General features: G+C 41.4%; 1 protein-coding gene across 2 annotated transcripts in view; it reads right to left on the bottom strand.

The window, feature by feature from the left end:
- mov10l1 (Mov10 like RNA helicase 1) overlaps positions 1–22,602 on the bottom strand; it is a 79,731-nt gene extending 57,129 nt beyond the window's left edge. Inside the window, exons 1-6 of one of the 2 annotated variants that reach the window (XM_080207874.1) lie at positions 22,550–22,602; positions 22,397–22,430; positions 14,746–14,852; positions 10,158–10,345; positions 3,692–3,857; positions 1,286–1,398 (exon numbers count right to left, since the gene is read on the bottom strand). In XM_080207874.1, coding sequence (XP_080064000.1) covers positions 1,286–1,398; positions 3,692–3,857; positions 10,158–10,345; positions 14,746–14,830 — 552 coding nt within the window. In that variant the 5' untranslated portion in view covers positions 14,831–14,852; positions 22,397–22,430; positions 22,550–22,602. Of the gene's footprint in view, positions 1–1,285; positions 1,399–3,691; positions 3,858–10,157; positions 10,346–14,745; positions 14,853–22,266; positions 22,324–22,396; positions 22,431–22,549 lie in introns of those variants that run through there. The other variant, XM_080207875.1, reaches the window with a different exon arrangement.

The raw sequence follows: 22,602 nt of genomic DNA, 5'->3' as shown, positions 1-22,602 counted from the left end.
CACCTACGTTACTCCTTGAAAAAAAATCAAATTTGAGAGACATGATTTTCCACTCGCAAAGCCATGCTGTCTGTCCCTAATCAGTCCTTGTGTCTCTCAAAATACCTTCCAACAATTTACCCACCACAGATATGAGGTTCTCTGGCCTATCGTTCCCAGGCTTTTCCCTGCAACCCTTTTTAAACAAAGGCATGACATTTGCCACTCCAATCTTTAGGCACCTCACCTGTGACTATCAGTGACTCAAATATCTCAGCTAGGGGACCCGCAATTTCCTCCCTAGCCTCCCACTATGTCCTGGGATACACTTCATCAGGTCCTGGGGATTTATCTACCTTGATGCGCTTTAAGATTTCCAGCACCATCTCCTCTGTAATATTGGCAAAAGGACAACAAGGCTAGTAAATTTGCTACTGTGTGGGAAAGGGAGATGTTACATTCACACAAATGTGGACACCCAAGTTATGCAGTGGCTGTCAGTGTGGAGTTTGCATGTTCTCCTCCTGTCATCATGGGCTTCCTCCCAATCCAAGGATGTGCAGGTTGGGTGAATTGGCTATGTTAACTTGCCCCTTAGTGTCCCAAGGTATATAGATTAGAGGGATTAGCAGGGTAAATATGTGGGGTTACAGGGATAGGGCCTAGGTAAATGTGGGTGCAGAGTCAATGGATCAAATGGCCTCCTTTTGCACTGTAGGGATTCTATGATTTCTATGATCTGCCATTCTGGAGACAGCAGGCAGAAGAAACAGCCCCACTGTAATCCCTGGGGCTGCTGCATTACATAAAATCATTGCAGCTCTATGGATTCCAGACACATCACGTACAAATTCTGCCTGTTAGTTATTTTTTAAACCAGGAGACGGTGCAGTCGAAGGACTGCGGTTGAGTAAACTGCACAGCTTTTAAAAAGGGGGAGAGTTAGAAGTTTAAAGTGGAAGCTTTGGGTATGTGTGATTTTTTTAAAAAAGTAAACCCACATGTGGAGTGTGCCTAGGGCGTGTAAAAGTGATCTAACTAAATCCAACAGGTATTTACATCTACAAATAAATGCAAATCAAATGTACACTGAGCATATCCAGGATACATGGAAATACTCTTCCAATGAATATAATTTACATCTGCAAATATAATTCTGATGAATACTCTAATTGGAAGAAAATCAACTCGAGGGTGTGAAGTACAAATAATCCTCAAGTCCACTGTATTGAATCATTTATATTTTTTAAAATCCAAAATTCTACAGATTTTTAAAAGAGCCATTACATCTTTAATGGGCACTTACCTTATCTACTCTTTTGTATCTAAGTGGCTTTACATCATAGGCTTGACTTTTCCAAGTGGTTTGTTCAATAGAATATTGTGCCTGTACCCAGTCACCTTTATAGGGCTGAAACCCTGGAAAACAATCAAGCAGCACTTTTGGTGTACACACCTCAACACAGAGTCCAAATAAATGGAAGCAAGGGGCCCCAGGCACTAAAACACAAGAGCTCAGAGCAAGGCTTACAATTTTAATTATGGGTAAATGTCCATCTGTAGATTGGTGTGCAGTATTTTCAGACTGTACTAAATTATTCGCTTAGCATCCTTGGTATCCACACACAAGAAAAAAAAAAGGAGAGACTAAACATCAGCCTAGATTGTCAGAGGCTAGGGGTGACAGAACATTCTTTGTTGACGAGCTGTGCCACATTTGTTTAGCTTGGAATCTGTCAGAAGTCCGGGTGGAGCACAGAAAGGAACACATTTGGTAGACTTCATTTCCTATCTAAGTGATAGGAACAGAATGAAAGCAGGGTTCATCTTAACAGTGGCCAGCAGCACATTAGGAGATTTTAATTTTCCACCAAGTCAGTCTGAAAGCTACACATTAGGATTTACTGATAGCTTGAAGTGGTTAGATTTGCTGCCTCACAGCGCCAGGGATCCAGGTTCGATTCTCGGCTTGCGTCTCTGTCTGTGTGGATTCTACACGTTCTCCCGGTGTCTCTGGGTTTCCTCAAGGTGCTCCAGTTTCCTCAGTCCAAAAGACATGCTGGTTAGGTGCACTGGCCACACTAAATTCATCTTCTGTGCCTGAACAGGTGCCAGAGTGTGGCAGCTAGGGGATTTTCACAGTAATTTCACTGCAGTGTTAATGCAAGTCCACTTGTGACACTAATAAATAAACTTTTAAACAGCTAAAGCTATAGATGAAATTTCATTATGCATTTTCTTTACGGTTTATCCATTAAAAAAAAAATGGACAAAAGTCAAGTCTGACAAGAATGTAAAAATAAATGCCAGACAAGGTCACCAATATTCTGCATGGCTTTCAAACCACAACTAGTAATAGTAAAATTTTGCAAGTGATTTATTTTTTCCTTTACATCTTCTGCATTAGAATAGTACTCAGATGACACTGACTTACATGGTGGCGAGAGGAGCCAAAAGCTACTGTAGCATAGAAACCTGTCATTCAGCCTAAACAGGCTAAAGTTGGCATTTAAATTCTATCGAATCTCCGTGTCTTTCCCCCATCTAACTATATCTACATGACCCTTTATCCCCTTACCTCAGATACTTACCGAGTCTCCCTTTAAATGCATCCAAACTATTTGCTTCAACTATTCCCTGTGTGATGGAGTTCCAAGTTCTCACTATTCTCTGGGTTCAGCGATTTCTTCTCAATTCCCTATTTGATTTCTTGGTGTTTCTCTTATTTGGGGGATCTCTCAATTAAGCAGAGGTTAGATCATATGAAATATGATTGATGGTGCAATGAGCAACCATAAAAACTTATACACATGCACTCATTAAATATAAAAAGGTTGGAGATCAAAAATCTGGCAGTCTGAAACAAAATTTGCCCAGAAAATTGACATTTTCCATTTGCTACTTTTATAAATGAAGTTCAGACTTTTAGTGTCCAAATACCAGGTCAATTCAGTTAGGCATTAGTTCTCAGTAGCACACTGCAGTAGTTATCAGCTTCACTGCTGTTTAGTGGTGTGTTAGTTTAGTTCCTATACTCAGTCAACCCGGATACCCCTCACCACCATCTGACCCGAACTGCTCTCAAAACTTTATTTTAGAAAGTGTTTAATCTTTTTTCAACATTTCAAAATTAATTTTCATACTTTATTGCATCATCTCAATCATTCCTGATGGGAGAGGACATGGCTTTCTTGGAAAACCCAAGATATTCCTTCCAGAAATAAAAAAGACAATATTTCTAGTGCTTATTTTGCCTTTCAAAGAGATGATCTTTTCAATAGAATGAATACCAACATGGGTTGGTTGGACCAAGCAACCCACTTATACATTGCATATATATGAATAAAATGATTAGCACTAATTGTTTGCTAATGACGTTCTTCACCCAACTCGACTATGTCAGAAAACAACTGAATTGGAGACATTTGCCACAGATATTCTTGCCAGCAAGGTTAGTACATCCAATCAGTAAAAACAGTCCTAGATGAATGGCCCCATTTCTTACCCAAAGGTAAGATAGATTGTAGCGTACAAATTGACAAAAAAAAATGAACATACAATTCATTTATAAAAAGTTTGGATGGACGTGCCCTGCATTCAAAACATTCATCGTTCTACATAAAACATGCAGTGCACCTTCAATGGGTACAGCTGACACTTTGGTGGGCTAATTATAGATATTTTTCAAAATAAAAGATTGCTGCACTTTTACCTTCACATACATCTTCCATTGAGAAGTAAGTAGTTTCATTAATGTAGCCACCATTCTTGTTGCATGAAGTTACAATGCCCATCAGGTTATGAGTTTCACTTTCTGCTGGAGGGTTTGAGGACACACCACAGGTACTGTCATCCCACTGACGAGTTACAGGTTCCACCTGCAATTAAAAAATACCATAGGTGTCAGAAAATTGCCTTCTGTCTGGTATTTGTACACTTTGCAACTAAAACACACATTTATAGTTTAAATTTATGTCAGTGATAGTAACACTCCAAATACAATTTGTTCAAGTGATCTACAAAACACATGCTCATGTGATTGTACAGTACTTAAGTTGTTGTATCCCAAGTTGATTGGGTAACTGCTTACATTTATTCAAAGTTACCTTACTAAAATATTTCCAAATAGTTTTAAACCAAGATTACCACATTTTAATTTAGGATGAAAGCAAATTATAGATAATTTACAAAAATAATAAATAATCTAGGGAAAGAGGCAGAAATGAATTTGATTTAACACGAAAGGATGGGCATTAGCACATTCTTTTATCTGGGATCAGGTGTTTACTCCAGCCTAGTCAGATGAGAGCTCTGGCAGTTGTAAGAATTTTACCACAAGTTCAAACAAATAAAATTCTTCAGTTTATCTGATCCAATTCTTTCAGAAGATCATGCTCTCCACCTACCCCTCTGCAATAATAAAACTACCTGAACAGTTTAATGTCTCACTTTAAGGCCACCTCCATCCTCCTAGCCAAGTATTTTCTGGACGAAACTGAACTGAACATGATATAAACTAGCAATTTCAAAGCATGATGGCTTCTGTGAAAAATGAAAAGTAAAACAGCCTATTAGGTTGGAGATTCAAGATCTGACCTTCCTAAAACCAAATTTGTCCAAAAAAAAAGTCATCATAAATATATTCCATTTGATTTAAATCAAATTCAGACTTACTGCCTAAATACTGGCTCGATCCTGACTTTTTGCTGAAGTTTCTTTCTACCTTCCTTGCATTCCACACATTGCTTTGCATGTTCCCAGCCTCCTAGCCTTGACAAATGCTTAATTTTTCTTTTTAACTGGGCTCACAATATATCTTGTTATCCAAGATTTCCAAAACTTGCCATGCTTATCCTTAAAGGAACATACTCCTATCAACTTGCACTCCAAAACCTTCTACACGCCAGATATTGATTTGCCCTCAAACATTTACCCCCAGTCGACATTCTTCAGTTCCTGCCTAAGACATCATAAGACAACCATCTCTGGCCAGAGATTAATCCAGTGAATCTTTGGCTGTCCTACCTCCAAGGTGTTAGTTCTACACAGTATATCAGACTAGTTAGCGGTTTCGCTCCTTTGTTTCCAGTGGCATGCTGGTCTAGGTTCTGTGGCTCTGAGTCAACCTGAACTGCTGTCAAACTTTAGTTTGAAAATGTATTCCTTTTTTGAAAGAAAACCTCTTCTTAAAAAAAAAAATCACACTTAGTCTCCTTGGCCAAATTCAATGAATAAAAGATGAAATTATCTGATTTGATTATCCAAAATCTGGCACAATCACAATCCTAAGGATGGTGGATTTTGGACATGGGACTAGTACTTATGCAGTGGCAGATTTCTTCCATAGTTAGCAATAGCCTTAACAAGTGCCACGGACATGTGGGTTATTAATTCTTAGCTTAGGGTTGGCTAGGCTCCATTGGCTGGATAGCTGGTTTGTGACACAGTATTGCCAACAGCACCAGTTCAATTCCTGTGCCCAGAGATTATTCATGAAGTCCCCACCTTATTAACCTTGGCCTTTGCCTGAGATGTGGTGATCCTCAGGTCAAATCACTACCAGTCACAGCCTATGGTCATTTGGGACTATGACAACTTTACCTATTACTTCTACGTTTGAACCATGCAGTTAACACATCTTGTCTAACAGTGTGATGCTACCTAATGACCAAAAGCTCGCAGCCAATTCTCCAGCTCTTCCCTCTTTCATCTTAATAAGTCTGCAAGAGTGACAGAAAATGCTTGCACGTGCAAAGCCACATATATATGCTGCTGAAATGCAATGAGGCTGCACGTGAAGCAATTATAAAGAGATTATGTGGCTGTTTTTTAAAGAACAGCCCATTATCCAAAAAAAAAATCAAGCAAGCCCTTTTTTTTGGCAGAGGGCAGTGTTTTGACTACATTGGCAGTCATCATAGATAACAGGAACATCTGTAAATGATTTTTTTAGGGGTCATTTCATGCATGGTCAGACTTAGTAATTCACAGTAATGAAATCCATAGATTCACAGACATTCTAACATGGTTAACAAAAAACTTAGCTCTAGTGCAAAACAAGCACAGACACAATGGGCTTATGCATTCCACGTCCTCTCCATTTCTCCTCTATCCCTCAATATTATTCTACAGGTTTTCACCCAATTCTCTGGTACAATGTCACAGTTTCAATAGGTACGTGTGGTAATGTATTCCGTATTGTAATGACGGTAGGAATAAAAAAAGCAAACTTCCTTCTTTCACATCAATCAAGATAATCTTTTGATCTTTATCAAACTTCAAAACGGTCAAATTCTGATCCGATTCCACTTGAGTAGTGGTTTTAATAAAAGCAAAACATGGTGGATGCTGGGAAAAAATGTTCAGCATCTGTGGAAAAACAGAGTTAATATCTCAAGTCCAACATAACTGTGCTTTGGTAGTAGTGAGAGGTGGATAGGTTTTATACTGTTGAAAAAGTGAGGAGGGTCAAGGAGAACAAAAAGGAATGTTGTGGATAGATTAGAAGGTGGGAGAGATTGGATGTGAAACATTCCTCTGTTTGCAGATTCTGCCAGACCGCCAGCACCCTCTTTTTATTAGTGTTAGTTTTCTCTGCTTCATCGAATATCTGAGCCTTTTATCCAAAGGATTTAATCCCTGGTATTACCTTTCTCATCGCACTGATATATCTTTCTGCAATGGAGTGCCCTAATCTCCAGATAGCAATCCAACTTTGTACTAACCATTTTAAACATAGGCTGAAAATAAACAGAAGAGTCTGCAAGGTATCTGTGCACATGACAACCTTTAGCAATGATGTAATAACTACCTGCATTCATACAAGCAGATGGACGTAATGGAGAATTAATCTGGTTGAAAAATTCAACAGCAGTTCTAACAATCTAGTAATCACTTAAAACCTTCTTACAAACGATGGGTTATTTGGACAACATTCTTGATCGAATCGTATTTTAAGTACTAACCTGTACATTGGTTACCAATTTTTGTTGTGTGGAAAGCTCATTTCAAGAGACCTGTGTGCAACAACAGCCAGCATTCAAACTCCTTTAACCACAAGTTTGGAGAGAGGCTGGAGAGACAGCAACTCTTTTCACAGGAGTGTAGGGGACTTAGATGTGATCTTACAGTCAGAGTGGTTTACAGCATGGAAACAGGCCCTTTGGCCCAACTTGTCCATGCCACCCTTTTTTTTTTTAAAAACGCCTAAGCTAATCCCAATTGCCCACATTTGGCCCATATCCCTCTACACCCATCGTACTCATGTAACTATCTAAATGCTTTTAAAGACAAAATTGTACTTCTGGCAGCTTGTTCCAGACACTCACCACCCACAGTGTGAAAAGATTGCCCCTCTGGGCACATTTGTATCTCTCCCCTCTCACCTTAAACCTTTCAGATCATTGCTGAAGGTAGCAGAGGGGGAAAATGAGTTGTGTTGTTCGGATCTGGGATGCACTGCCTGAAAAGGCTGGTGTGGGAGTGTATTCCTGTCTGTGACAAGTTCAGCTGTAAGGGGACTGACATGGAGAAACAGTACATCAAATGGGGAAGAACAGGGGAATTTTTTGGGATTCTTTCTGGGAAAAGATATTGACTAGCGAGCTGATCTGAGCCCCTCATTATTTTACAGATCTCTAGAAGATCAGCCCTCAGTCTATGCTCCAAAGGAAAAAATACCCAGTCTATTCAGCCTCTCTTTATAACCCAAACCATCAAGTCCCAGTAGCATCCTAGTAAATCTTTTCTGTGCTCCTTCTAGTTTAATAATATCCTTCCCATAATAGGGCGACCAGAACTGCACACAGTATTCCAAGCGTGGCCTTACCAATGTTTGTACAACTTCAACAAGACATCCCAATTCCTGAATTCAACATTCTGACCGAAGAAACCAAGCATGCTGTATGCCTTCTTAAGAAGATAAGAAATAGGAGCAGGAGTAGGCCATCTAGCCCTTCGAGCCTGCCCCGCCATTCAATAAGATCATGGCTGATCTGTCGCTGCTCAGTTCCACTTTCCCGCTTTCTCCCCATAACCCTTAATCCCCTCTCTTATCAAAAACCCATCAACCCGCGTCTTAAAAATATTTAGCGAGGCAGCCTCCACCACTTCAACAGGCAGAGAATTCCAGAGATTCACCACCCTTTGAGTGAAGAAGTTCCTCCTCAACTCTGTTCTAAACCGCCCCCCTTTTATCTTGAGGCTGTGCCCCCTAGTCCTACTGTCTTTTTTGAGCGGGAAGAGTCTCTCCACCTCTATCCTATCCATCCCATTCATCATCTTAAACGTCTCAATGAGATCTCCCCTCATTCTTCTAAACTCTAACGAGTACAAGCCTAGTTTATTCAGCCTCTCCTCATAGCTCAACCCCCTCAACTCTGGTATCAGCCTAGTAAACCTCCTCTGCACTCCCTCCAAGGCCAAAATATCTTTGCGCAGGTGCAGCACCCAAAAATGCACACAGTACTCCAGCTGCGGCCTCACCAATGCCCTATACAGCTGCAGCAAGACCTCCCTACTTTTATATTCAATCCCCCTCGCTATGAAGGCCAGCATCCCATTCGCCTTCCTGACCACCTGCTGCACCTGCAAGCTGGGTTTTTGCGACTCATGCACAAGGACCCCGAGGTCCCTCTGCACTGTCGCCTGCTGCAGTTTTTCGCCCCGTAAGTAATAGTCCTTCCTACCAAAGTGGACCACCTCACACTTGCCAACATTAAATTCCATTTGCCATTTCCTGGCCCATTCGCCCAGCCTATCTAGATCCTTCTGCAGACTCTCCACACCCTCCACACAATTTGCCGTTCCCCCAATCTTGGTGTCATCAGCAAATTTCAACACCCTACACTCGGTTCCCTCCGCCAGATCATCTATATAAATGGTAAAAAGCTGAGGCCCCAGCACCGACCCCTGGGGCACTCCATTAGTCACCATCCGCCAATCCGAATAGCACCCGTTGACCCCCACTCTCTGCCTCCTATTTGACAACCAATCCTCTATCCACGCTAACACCCTACCCCCAACTCCATGTCCCTCGACTTTCTGCAATAACCTCTTGTGAGGTACTTTGTCAAACGCCTTCTGAAAATCTAGAAAGACCACATCCACCGGCTCTCCTCTATCCACTGCCCCTAGACACACCACTCTGTCCATCTGTGACCCCACATTCAAGGAGGTATGAATATGTACCCCTAGATCTCTGTTCTGTATCTCTCCCCAATGCCCTACCATTAACTGAGTAAGTCCCACTCTGTTCAATCTACCAAAATCTTAGAGGTCTATAAAATAATGAGGGGCATAGATCAGCTAGATAGTCAATATCTTTTCTCAAAGATAGGCATCTAAAACTAGAGGGCATAGGTTTAAGGTGAGAGGGAAGAGATACAAAACAGTCCAGAGGGACAATTTTTCCCCACACAGAATGATGAGTGCCTGGAACAAGCTGCCAGAGGGAATAGCAGATGCGGGTACAATTTTGTCTTTCAAAAAGCATTTAGACAGTTACATGGGTAGGATGGGTTGAGAGGGATCTGGGCCAAACGTGGGCAACTGGGCCCAGCTTAGTGGTTTAAAAAAGGGCAGCATGGACAAGATAGGGCAAAGGGCCTGATGCCATGCTGTAAACCTCTGACTCAAGGACTGGGGAGACGGGGTGGTAGTCTACATAACAGAGAAAGGTGGTGAGGGCGGGGCATTCTGAGCAGAAGGATGACGACAGTGGTTTCAAAAGCAATTCCTGTAGGCTTCATTCCAACAAAACAGCAGCTGTATAAAGTCAGGAATAGGGATTGTGCAAGAAACCAACATTAACAAATAGGAGAGGACATCTGATCAAACTTGCACACTTGAAAGATCACAAATCCTTAGTCAGAATGACCAGTATTTCCAGCATTTTCTGTTTTTATTTCCTAGTTCCAACATTTGTAGCTTTTCCTATTAATTTTAGGAGAACATTGAACTTTCTGCATGGAAGCAAACTCTGGGGATTCTGTAATCTCTATGCTGAAACATTCTTACGAAGATAACGTTTACCTCCATTTTACATTAGTTTTGCAATTCAAGAGTCATTTCCAGGATGAACTAATGCACATAGAAATGTCAAACTCTGCATTTCAAACAAATACTAAATCTATTCTTGGATTAGAAGAGAATAAGTGACCTTTATTATCACATCCTACCTTGATTGCTTTCCAACCTCCTGACGTCTCATTCCTTTGGGCAACTACGTTCACCTTCTGGCCAATTTGCAAAGGCATACCTCCGAGCACATTGTCCGAAGTGAAGTAGATGGAGTCATCAACTAAACCATATTTACCACAAAACCTGGTCACAGTGCCTCCGAGCACATTTTTATACTCGGAAAAATCTGGAAAAAAACATTTTAAAAGTTGTTCATACTGCTGGCACCAATCACTTACACACGTTAGCACCAATAAACATATAATCAGACAGACAATCTGCTTTGTTTAAAAAATAATTAAAGCTAACTGTACTTATTTGAATTAATGTTCGAAATCCTGATCTCATCTGATTGTTTACTGGTTACGGACACCAGTTGCTCTGTTCAGCATCAAACCATGTTAGACCAAAAAATCCAGAGATCAATTCTTTCTTTTGAGGGCTCAAAACAAGCCCCAAACAGCAGAAAAGGCAGTGAAGGTTGTTGATTCTGTGCTGTGGGTATCTCAGTCTGGGTCAATATAACACCATAAGAGCTTAAGATAGAGTGTTTACCACATTCTTCAGAAGCCAGTGCAAAAGCTTCTACTTGAAGATGCATTATTATTTCCTCTTCACAAATGAAGAGGCATTGACTAAGTGGGCGATTGTCCCAGCCTGCTGCATTGCTCCAGCAGTGCAAAGGGCCAGGAACACATAATGGAGGCCATTTAGCAGGATTCCTGCTGGGCACCATGGCCTCCGAGCGTCCCCAGCTCCAAGATTTTGGGAGTACTTTTTAAATATGAATTTCACTGTGATTAGCAGGCCTGGGACTGAAGCGGAACCACTAGCATCTCCCCTTCCACCAGGGAGTGGTTCAATCCAGTAGGTTGTGAACAGCTCCCCACTAAGGGGAGCAGGTGGCGCAGCAGACCCCACTGGAGGGAACAGAGATCATGGAGGCCCCCCTCAGGTTGGGGGGGGGGGGGGGGGGGAGGTCTGGGCAGTGCCACCTTGGGCAAACCAGTGGTGCCCAAGGGGCACTGGGCATCAGGCAATGCCAAGGGGGTGGGCCACAAAGTGGGACTGGGCCTTACTGTCACTCTGCATTTGGGATCAGTGGCAGAGAGAGGAAAGGAGTTGATCAGGGTTGCCAGAGCTTGCCTGGAGGTGATCTGGGAGGCCAATCAGGAGACTGGCAGTGTGGGGCCACCGCACACACACCAATCTCCACTCTGACAGACTGGTCCACGCGCAGTGGCTCTCTCAGCATTAAGCTGCCGGCCTCTCCAGAGGGAATAGGCCCTGCCCGATTTTCAGAGTGAAACACCCTAGGGCATTTCCAGTGCTCAAAGTGTGGGAGAATCATTCTGAAAATCCTATTAAATTGCGAGAGTTACTCCAGTTTTCACATGAATTTGGCACTTGAATTTTTTGGAAGAATCGCCCCCTTACTCTGGTTGAACGCATTCTTTGATCACGTAAAATTTGTTACTGTTGCATTTACCTTGAATAGTTCAAAGAATTTCTAAGAGAATGGAAAATAATCATAAAACAATAATCTTAGGCTAGATGCACAATTTGGACAAGAATGTTTTAGAATCATTATGTAGGTGGGTATTAAGCATGCCAGGATTGGGGTGGCTTCCCAGGTCTGCAGTCTAGCACTAATTCATAGGCATAACATCAGCTCTTCAACCATAATGAGCTGAGCACCAGTTACCTTTGCCCACATGGCCCACAGCACAGTGCTCAATATCTACCGCCTCTCAACCGCAACACTCTGCTTTGAAGCCTTTCCTTGCTCAAGACCCCGTGGTTCCTTCTAGTGATCTACTCTTTCCTGGGGGAAGTCTTTCTCAATCCTCCCTCTCTCTCTGGGATCTCTCCTGGCATTTCTCCCTGGGTTCTCTTTCTCTCTCTTGGGCAACTCCCCGTCCTAGGAACCTTCTGTTTTGGTGGCCCACATTTGTACCCTATGATCAGGTTTTTGCACCTTCTCTCCTCACCACACACCTCTCCCCCCCCCACCACCACCCCATGTAGACAATCTGGGCTCTTACCCTTGGACCAAAAGTTTCTCAACACAATGGCGCAGGCTCTGCCTGTTCCCACTTTGCACATACGTGGAAATCCCTGGGGCATGCCAAGACATTTACATTGCAATCTCTGCTCCAAAATCAGGTGAATTCTTATTACTTGACAGTGTTCCAAATTATTCTTAAAACATACTCGTTGCCAAACACAATTTGTACCTAGGAGTGACTGACATGAGGACTGAAAGCAATTGGTAGATTAAATAAATGCGAACTGTAGCCTGAATGGGAAGAACACAATTCTTAACTAAAAGTAAATCAACTATTCAAAGAACCTATTGTTTTTTATTTCCAGTATACACTGCAGAATTAGCTTGAACTTTTTACTATATACATTACCAAATCTATTTGCTCTCATGCATGCAGCGTAACTGCACTTGCTTACAAAGAATATAAATCAGTCACACTCAATTTATTTCCCCTCCAAGACTATATGGTACCATGCAAATATCAGCGAAATCTGAGAAATTGGAATATGTTTTGATCACATATTCTCATTGTGGGAATGAGAGAGTAAGATAACTAAGGCGTACATAGAGTGACTGTGTGAATGCAATGAGTGCATTTGAAGTATTAATAAACCTAGTAACACTGCAAACAGATGTTTATCTAAGGCAATGTAGTAACAACAGGTACAGAACATGCATAGGTATTGAGAATTAAGGGGAAGAGATGCAAGGTGTGAAGGTGGTGTGTGATAAGGAAGGTAGATAAAATGAGTTTACTTTAATTTTTAACTCTAAAGGTTAAATTGAGAGATGAAGGTAATGAAGTTTAGGAGGGGGAAGTTCAAAAAATTAGGTCAGATAAGGAACAGGTCAAAGGGGAAAAATGTATGCGAGAAGGTCCAGAAACATATTTAGGAGGAACTGATTTTAGATCTCAGCCAACCAAAGGAACAGCTATTTCTCTACCAGGAGCAGTATATATGAAGGAAGAATGATCTGAACAGCAAGTGGCTGGTTTACCTCAAAACCCCAAGATACATAAAAGCCATGTATAGTAACAGATACTGGATTTTTATCTATAAAGGTTTGCAGAACAGGCTGGGGAGAGCTAGCTCTGACAGTAGTTAAGATAAGATTGTCTGGAAGTGTTTAAAATAGGGATACTGTGAAAAGTCAGTGCTCTAATTAAGTGCACTTCTAGTTTGTTTTTATTTTCTTTCTATTCTTTATTAAAGATTTAATTCCTTAAATTATCTCAAGTGGTCAGGGACATCATTTCAGGAACTCAAACCTTTCCTCATGCAAAACAAATCACAAACAGGAGTTGTTTCGGGTTTTCCTTCTGGGATTTGAACAACTCAGCATTTACCCTCAACAGCGGCCTTAAGAATGGTGTGACAATACGGTGCCTTTTGAAATGTATTTTAATTATGTTTCTTTGCAGGATGTTTATAGTGGTCCCTGGCATTTTATTAGTGCTGTCCTGTCTACCAGCACGTTGTATTGTTGCCACAGCAGCAGAATTGATTCTAATGATTAGAGTGTTGGTTTTAATCTGAACTAATGCTGTTCTGCTGCTGCTCCCTGGAGTTTTGCAGTGTGGGGCTTCATTGGGATGACTGATAGGTATGAGCATATTACGGGGGAAGCTGGGCTTTATACAGAATACTTAAGCTTAGACGCTGCTTTTGAGTTAAGCAAGTTGTCCCTTTCTGAAGTTGGAGCCTGGAATCTGCCAGGAGGCAAGTCTCTTTTTTGGAGATTGTGCTGTATGAAAGTTGCTGCTGCTTTGGAAGCTGCAGACGGAGAGCTATCCTTTTGTTTCCAACTGGGAACTGCCAGAGGCTGGGTTTACTTCTCTGAAGTTTTGTGGATATATCCTTCTGAAAACTGCTGCCCAGACTTCTATCCAGAAGAGTTAAAAACCTGAAAATGCAGCATCATATGTGTATATTTGTTTTTGTGCTAATTCTGAAGAAGGGTGAATGCCTACAGGGAACTGATTTAAACTGGAACAACAGAGATAGTTAGCTGTTAAGTGTTATACTGTGTCATTTTATGTCTTGTTATTGGTAAAAGCTGTGTTATATTCTGTGTCCTTAAATACACTTTGTTTGGTAAAAGTTTCCTAGTGGATCATTTGAATCACACCTGGAATGAAACACCTTATGCTCACCAATGCCAAAATCAAAAGTAAAACTTAAGGCTAACTTCACAAAACATCTTGGAATTTCTGGTCTGTGTCTTAACAGCTGTAGAAAGACGTAAAATCACTGCTACTTTTGTTTACCATACATTACCTACAGAGCAAAAACTGCAGCAAACTAATTAAAGTGAAGAGTGCTTCTCACTTGCTATTGACATTGTATGTCGTGAATGCAGAGCATGTTTAATGAGTGTGTGAGAGATGATATCAGAATCGAAAGCAACTATATTTCAATAATACAGGTACGTAATTAACACAGCATCTGATTACAGTCAACGCAAATGCATATGTCATTATTCCTTAAAAAGGAAAGACTATTTCTCACTTTAACAAAATGTTGTTTAACATTCAGTACCTGTTGTTTCATACTTATCCTGATCCAAGTCATCACTGGCTTTCCTCCAGAAGAAGGCAGCAGCTTTCATTAAGAGGGAGAGCATTGCTGGTACTTTCTCAATATATCTAAATTGGAAAGACAGTCTTAATATTGATGCAGTACAATCTGTCCAGTTCAGCTTACACGAAAGAATTGCTTGACTGTCCTGTAAACCACAGGAACCTGTGTATGAAAGTAATTTGTGACTGTACAAACAGAATATTGTTGCTGCCGAGTACTTGTTAATGGCAGGGATATTAAGTCAGCTTACTCATTTTTGTCACAGCACCATTGTTTTGTCACGCTCTGGTGGTTGAGAGCCTGTTCCCATCTTCTACTGATTATTGTACAGTTCAGTTTTGTGGTTTCACTAATGCTCAATGTTTTCCCTCAAACATTTTGACATTGACACACACATTGGATCACAATCTAAAAGGTAAGCACATGCTACTGGCACAGTAACAGCTATGGGGAACTGTCACACCTCTCAAAAGGCAACTGGTGAGTTTATGCAGCTGATACACATGAATATTGACTACTTAGTCCATTGTTTTGCAGTACAGTAACAATGGAAACTACAGCAGCCGTGGATTGGGCATCAAGCTTTCAAGACAGTCAAGTACTATGATAACTCGCATTGGAACCCAACCTACAAACTGACACGTGATCCTAACTTTGCTCTCTTCTTCATTAACAGATTCACTTGGGAACAGAGGCGCAAGGAAGCAAGACTAATCTTCATCGCGGATCCAAAGATGCACAAGGTAATTGGATGTCTCCAGGACACTCTGCTGAACAAGGCATACTTATTGGACCCAATGCTAGGGCAGACATAAATTACTGCATTATTATATTGTGCAGCTCGATAGCTAAAGTAAGAGTTGTTACTTGCTCTAATATAGCAGACAACCCACCTGTATAATGGTTCCCAGGTCAGGGGTGCCCACCCCTCAGACCTTGCTGATCTCAGAATGCAGTCAGATGAAAGGCATGAGGATTTGTATCAATGATAGCCTCAGGAGGATAACCTCTTGCTGCAACGGGGGCTTAGTCATCACTGTCTACTAACTTTTGAGGATGAAGAGATAAATCCTTCCTGGAGAGCACCGTTTTTACGGTAGTTACAACTTATTCACCATAGGGAAGGTCTAGTGAAGCAGAGAAAAGTTGAGGTCACACCTTGGTAGCCTTTAAGCCAGAGATCTCCCAACTCTTTGTTCAATGAGATTCACATATCTGTCAATGCTAAAGCTCTCTACACTGCTGCTTCCTCCTTCCAGAAACACCCGGTTCACCCTAGTCCAACAAGACCAGGCCCCTTATGCACGTGATAAGTGTCTTTGCCCATTAAGCAAGCCAGATACACATTTCCTCATCAAGTATGATTTGCTGCCAGATCAAGACTGCCAACATATGGCTAAAGCTCACAAGACATTCTTCTTAATGATAATATTGTAGATGTTTCTTTAGACAAAATATTTAAGCCAGATGTTTTGCTGGAATCAGCTATATACAGCGTACAGATGATAGTCACCATACTTAGACACACTCTTTAGCATCAAGGTACTCTAGAGGCATGATCGGTGCTTGCACAGCTCTAAGACTGGTCAAGAGTTTACCCCAGTCTGCTCACCAAGCTGATGTTTTATTGCCTTTACATGTTATTCGTGAAACACACTTCTCTCTATCCAGAGACTATCACAACCTTGCGTTTAAAGATCTGAACATAATATTGATGTTAAGGTAAATCACAGGCATTCTATTCAAGGCAACTAACCACATGTCAATCAAGCTGGCCAAATACCTAGTGCCAGTTGATGATTCCAGCACCTATGTTTATGGATCTCATGCTTCCCCCACCCCCATGCAGAGTGAAACAAGCCTATTAGTACTTTTCACTCCCTCAAAGTGAATGAATATCTGGCTAGGGGATTTAATTGGAATGACCCACTTTGGATAAACTTGGAGTTCAAATGTTTGCAGTTGAACAATTCTATCTTTCAGATCCAAGTGTACCAAATCGTCCAATATTTGGCCTCCGATACTTTTTGATTAGCATTGTTGAAAGCACTTATGTCACAAACCTCTCCGTGAACTGCAAGTCCTGTCTTGGAATAGGCATTTCAACTTGTTATAACATTCAATGTTGTTTTTTTAAAATTCATTCAAGGGGTATGGGCTTCGCTGGCTAGGCCAGCTTTTATTCTCCATCCCCACTTGCTCTTACGAGTTTCCTTCTTGAATCGCTGCAGTTCATGTGGTGCAAGTACACCCACAGTGCAGTTAGAGAGGGAGCTCCAGGATTTTGACCTAATGATAGTAAACGAACAGCAATAAATTTCAAACAGGCTTGGAGGGGAACTTCCAGTTGGTGGGTTTTCCCATGTATCTGCTTCTATTATCCTTCTAGATAGTACTGGTTGTGGGTTTGGGAGCTGCTGTCTAAGGAGTCTCAATGAGTTCCTGCAGTGCATCTTGTAAATGGTACACATTGCTCCTACTGCGGTGGTTAGGAAGTGAATGCATGTGTATGGGGTGCCAATCAAGTGGCCTGCTTTGGCCTGAATGTCAAGCTTCTTCAGTGTTGTTGCAGTTGCACTTGTTCATGCAAGTGGAGAGTGTTCCATCACACTCCTGACTTGCACCTTGTGGATTGTGGATATGCTGTAGCAAGTTAATTTGCCATAGAATTCCTGTCATCAGACCTGCTCTTGTAGCCACAGTATTTGTTTGGCTAGCCAAATTATGTTTCTGTAAATTATGACCCCCAGGATGTTGAAAATAGGGATTCAGTGATGATAATGCCATTGAATGTCAGGGGGAGAAAAGAGATGATCATTGTCTGGCGTTTGTGTGGTGCAAATGTTATTGTGGTTTACTGTAGCACCAACATTCTTCTCATGTCAGATGTTGACTCTGATTTGATTTAATATTGTCATATGCATCAGTATACAGGTGAGAAGTATTGTTTCTTGAGCACTATATAAAGCATAATCGTTCATACAGGAGGAGGAGAGGGTGCAGAGGGTAATGTTACAGTTGTAGCTATGGTGTAGAGAAAGATCAACTTAATATAAAGTGGGACCATTCAAAAGTCTGATGCCAGCAGGGAAGAAGTGTTGAGTTGGTTGGTATGCAATCTCAGACTTCTGCATCTTTTTTCTGACAGAAGGAGGAAAGGGGGAGAAAGTATGTCTAGGGTGCATGGGATCCTTGATTATGCTGGCTGCTTTCCCAAGGTAGCACAGATAGTGAATGGTTTACAGCCAGCTGTCATACTGCACTGCTCTCCAGACTATCCTGCATAACATCTTTCCCCCAGTTTTTAAAAGTGGTGCTGATGTTATAAAGCATGAGTGATAACTCATTTCAGTTGCACAAGCATGTCACTTCTTACATAGCTGCTTGCATCACTGCCAAACACCACGCAACCTCCAGGGATGCTTGCTACATTCTGCATTGGGTTATGTCAACCAGATGGTCCCCAAATTGTCATGCAGACTGATTTTATCCCTGGGTTTTCCACCCTGTTAAGAGATTTCCCGTTACAGAAACAACATTTTGATTGGACTCAGGAAATTGAAGAACCCAACAAGAACTTGGGCGCAGAGATGGAAGTAGAATTGGAGGTGAGCTTGTACATCACAAGTCACATGGAAGCCCTATCAGAGCTTCAGCCTTGTCCATCACTATTACACACCCACCTTTGTTCTCAAGGACACAAAAAGACTCGTTCAACAATGTGCAGATTCCCTTGTACTGACAGGGTTATTGATAAATCAACCACCTGTATAGGGTCCCCCTCTAGGAGTATAACCAACACTTAGCTCAGCAAAGGTTGGTGAACTGGTCAAATACCTTCATGCTAATCGCAACAAGTCATAGGTCTGCTCCGCTACTTGGTTACCTCTGTTGATGACAGCTGGTGCAAAATTCACATCTTCCATCATTTTCCAACTAATTAGTGCACCTTGAGTCAAGAAATCTGAATGCTACAAGACGCTTCCTTTTGTACTGGCTCTGCTATCTGCCCCACGTCCATCTATGCTTCTTCTGGCCAGGGCAAATGCACCCCACCTGTTTGGCTTGTGCCTGTAAGCCCCAACATACCAACCAAGCTGTCTACAACTCTAGTGCTGTCAATTATGGAGTCAACCATGAAACCATCACACCCTACAGTGGATCTCTTGGTCCTGTCCCAATCACTAGCACCACGACAAATCCTCAAGTATCCCCCTGATACCTAACCCAGAATCTTTAATCGGTGAGTCCAGTCTTGCAGCCTGCAGCTCAGGCCCCTGATCCTACAGCATGGGCTTTTAACTAACTGAGCCAGCCTGTCTACATGTACCACTAGCCCAGTTCCCTCAGTGCCTGTTTTGAGAGGCCCAACTCAAACATCTAGCGAATTTTACACTTTAGGATTAATGCAAATATATCTGGGGACAGGATCAACCCCAACGGTTATCCACTCCTGTGAAGTTTCTTTTTATGTCAAGATACACATCATTGGTTGTGATTCTCACGCCAGTGTTTGGATTGCCTTTTGCAAAACTATTTCTGTTTCCTATGCTTGTGATAATTGGGCAGCAAAATTGACTTGACAGTGAATCTTGATTGATTTTGGCAAAGACAAGGGAGTCTGAAATACAGGGATGAGAAATGACGATTTTAAGTGTTGTCACCCTCTGGTGGTTGGGAGTCATGTGGGTGCAGCCATTTTGTACATTGTAGAGTTTGATTTTGTGATTTCATTAAAGCTCAATGTTTAGGTGAAAACACTGTTGATATTCTGATCCAGTTTGGGTATCAAACTGAACACATCCTCCTGGCACAGAATTGGGATTTAAAGTTGGTTAAGTCAGTGACAACTTAAACAGAACGGAACAGTCAACATCAAAAATGAGCTTTAAGCAGCAACACTTTTAATAAACATTATTCAAATTTTGACAGTCACTGCAAGCAACTTTGAAGAATGCAGTCATAGGAATTAGCAGCAGAAGTAGGCAAGCTCAGCCCTTCGAGCCTGCTCCATCATTCAATCAGATCATAGCTGACCTCTCCCTGGTCTCAAATCCACCTCCCCACCTGTTTCCCATCTCATTTAAGAAATATATCTATCTCCTCCTTTAAAACAGTCAATGATCCAGACTCCAAGGTGCTACGATTTGACTTATTATTACATGCATTGGTATACAGTGAAAAGCATAATTTCCTGTACACTATACAGACAAAGCATACCATATATAGAGAAAGAAAGGAGAGTGTACTGTTAATCAGGGCTTGGGAGTAGAGAAAGATCAACTTAATGCAAAGTAGGTCCAATCAAAAACATCTAATGGCAGCAGGGAAGAAGCTGTTCGCAAGTCGGTTGGTACGTTTCCTCAGCCTTTTGTATCTTTCACCTGACAGAGAGTATTGGCATTTATTAGTGTCACAAGTAGGTCTACATTAATACTGCAATGTAAATTAGAAGCAGGAGTAAGCCACCCAGCCCTTCGAGCTTGCTCCACCATTCATTTTGTTCATGACTGATCTTTGAGTTCAATATCCTGATTTCCCCCCTTCCTCCTTATTTCCCTTGAATAGAGCAATATCTAATTTCTTTTTAATCACATGTTTTGGCCTCTACTAGTTTAATATAAAATCTAGATCATGTTGTGTTCCATTTGTAATATCCAGTGTTGCTGTCTAACTAGAATGCAACTCAATGTCAATAAATCCTTGACCAAGAAAATCTACTTTGTGGTACTGAATTCTACACATTCACCACCCTCTGGGTGAAAATTTCTCCCCACCTCAGTCCTTATCCTCAAACTATGACCTCTAGTTCTGGACTCCCCCACCATCAGGAAACAAATTCCTTAAGAACCAAAATGAGGCACAATGTACCTAACAAAGTGGCCACACCAAATATACTGCATTAAGTGCTAGTTTGCATAACATCCAACAACACTGATTCCAATTATGAGTTACAGATGGCTGGGAGAATCTTTCCCAACAAGTGCTCAGAGCAATCAAGTTAAAAAGTAGCTGCAACACAGATACAACTACAAAATGCAATGAAGAAATATTAAAACAGGATTCCCTTGTGGCAGCAGGACAACTCAAATAATCATCTGGTGTAACCTCATTAATGAAAACAGCAATTCTAACAAATTAGATTTGATCTCTGCTATGGCATAAATTTACTACTGCTGGACTTCAGTAAAGTATTACTCAAGGGTCATCTTAGCTCAGTGGGTAGCACTCTTGCCTCAGGTTGAATACTCAAATCCCCTGGTCACAGCTCAAGCAGGAAGCAAATTAAGCAAGCTAGACCAAAAATGTGCAGGTTAGGTAGCTTGGCCAAGCTAAATTGCCCCTTAGTATCAGGGGACTAGGGTAAATGAATGGGGTTATGGGGATGGTACCTGGGCATGATTGTGGTCACTGCAGACTTGATGAGCTGAATGGCCTCCTTCTGCCCTGTAGGGATTCTATGATTCACTTTAGTACACTTCTGAGGGAATTCTGCACTGTTCAAACTACTGTCTTTCAGACACAAGGTTAAATGTTGAGTTGCAAAGTGACTCTACAGTATTATTCGAAGAGAGCTCTCCCAGTATCTAGAATAAGTGTCCCCTTAGGTGTTGCTAATTAGCCAGAGTTTATCTTACAAGTGTCAACTGTGATTCAGAAGGTTGTGCTTCAAATTCCGTTTCAGACATTGGGTTGAAGTTGGTTGAGAAGTTAGACAGAGCTCCTGTTGCAGCTGCTGCCTTTTTGATAAGCCATTAAATTGAGGCCTTGATCACCCACAGGAGTAAAAAAAAAGAGTGTGGGAGGGTGAAAACAGTAAAAGGGATAAGCCATACAGAATTACACTGTACAAATCCCCCTTCTCCAAATTTTTGATTCAGATCAGCATAGTATGTTTCTGAAGATTTAGGTATTATCATATTTTGGAATTCATTATTTATGTAGTACTCAACTTCTGCAACTAGATGGTGCATTGGCGAACAGAGAACTAGAGTTCAGTTAATTTAGCCCCTAGAGATATAAACGTACTCATTTAGGTTATAAGGTCAAACAATTGTTTCCCTTCTCTCTCCCCCAAAAGGTCACAAATTAACTAGAATCTAGTAAAAATGCAAACATAAATCATTTTAATAAAATGAAGCACTCTTTAAAAAAGAGCAAATACATGCAGGATAATTTTGGATATCACCATTAATATTCAACACTATCATCCGACTACAGCATGTATTGAATTTATCTTCATTTTAAAATGAAATAAAAAGCATTGCCATAATTATTACTTTTGGCTTGTATTTCTAGAGCATGGACAGGTAAAAAAGGGATTCTTTTAAAAAGGAATACCCAAATTCTAGGAAAATGAGCTGAGCTGCACAAACACCAACACTGCCACAGATTGCATTCAGCACGTAACTATGAAACCGTCAGGTTAATGCGAACACTAAGTTATTCACTCAGGGCTGTTTAAGAAGGAAACCTTACCAGGTCTGGCCTGTATATGACTCCTCATATCAACGTGGTTACAGTTAACTATGGCAAACCACTGAGTTGAGCAAGGTGTACCAACAGCGTCTCAGTACAACTAGGATGCACAGTAAACTGATGGACTTACCAGCAACGCCCATGCCCCAAGAGAAACGGGGATCCTGCAAATGAGAGTGAGAAGGTCATGAACAACTATAGCTTAATAAGTTACCATGGGGCACACACCACCATTTCTTGCGCTGTTAAAATTATTGGAAAGTAATACTGACTGTCCATTCACCTGTACTGAACCCAGGTCAATGCAGCTGACAGCCACCTTTTCAACACACAAAC

Source organism: Carcharhinus amblyrhynchos, chromosome 19 (genome assembly GCF_965287045.1).
Source record: "Carcharhinus amblyrhynchos chromosome 19, sCarAmb.v2.hapA, whole genome shotgun sequence".
NCBI lineage: Eukaryota > Metazoa > Chordata > Chondrichthyes > Carcharhiniformes > Carcharhinidae > Carcharhinus > Carcharhinus amblyrhynchos.
This window is presented reverse-complemented; position numbering and strand designations above follow the sequence as displayed.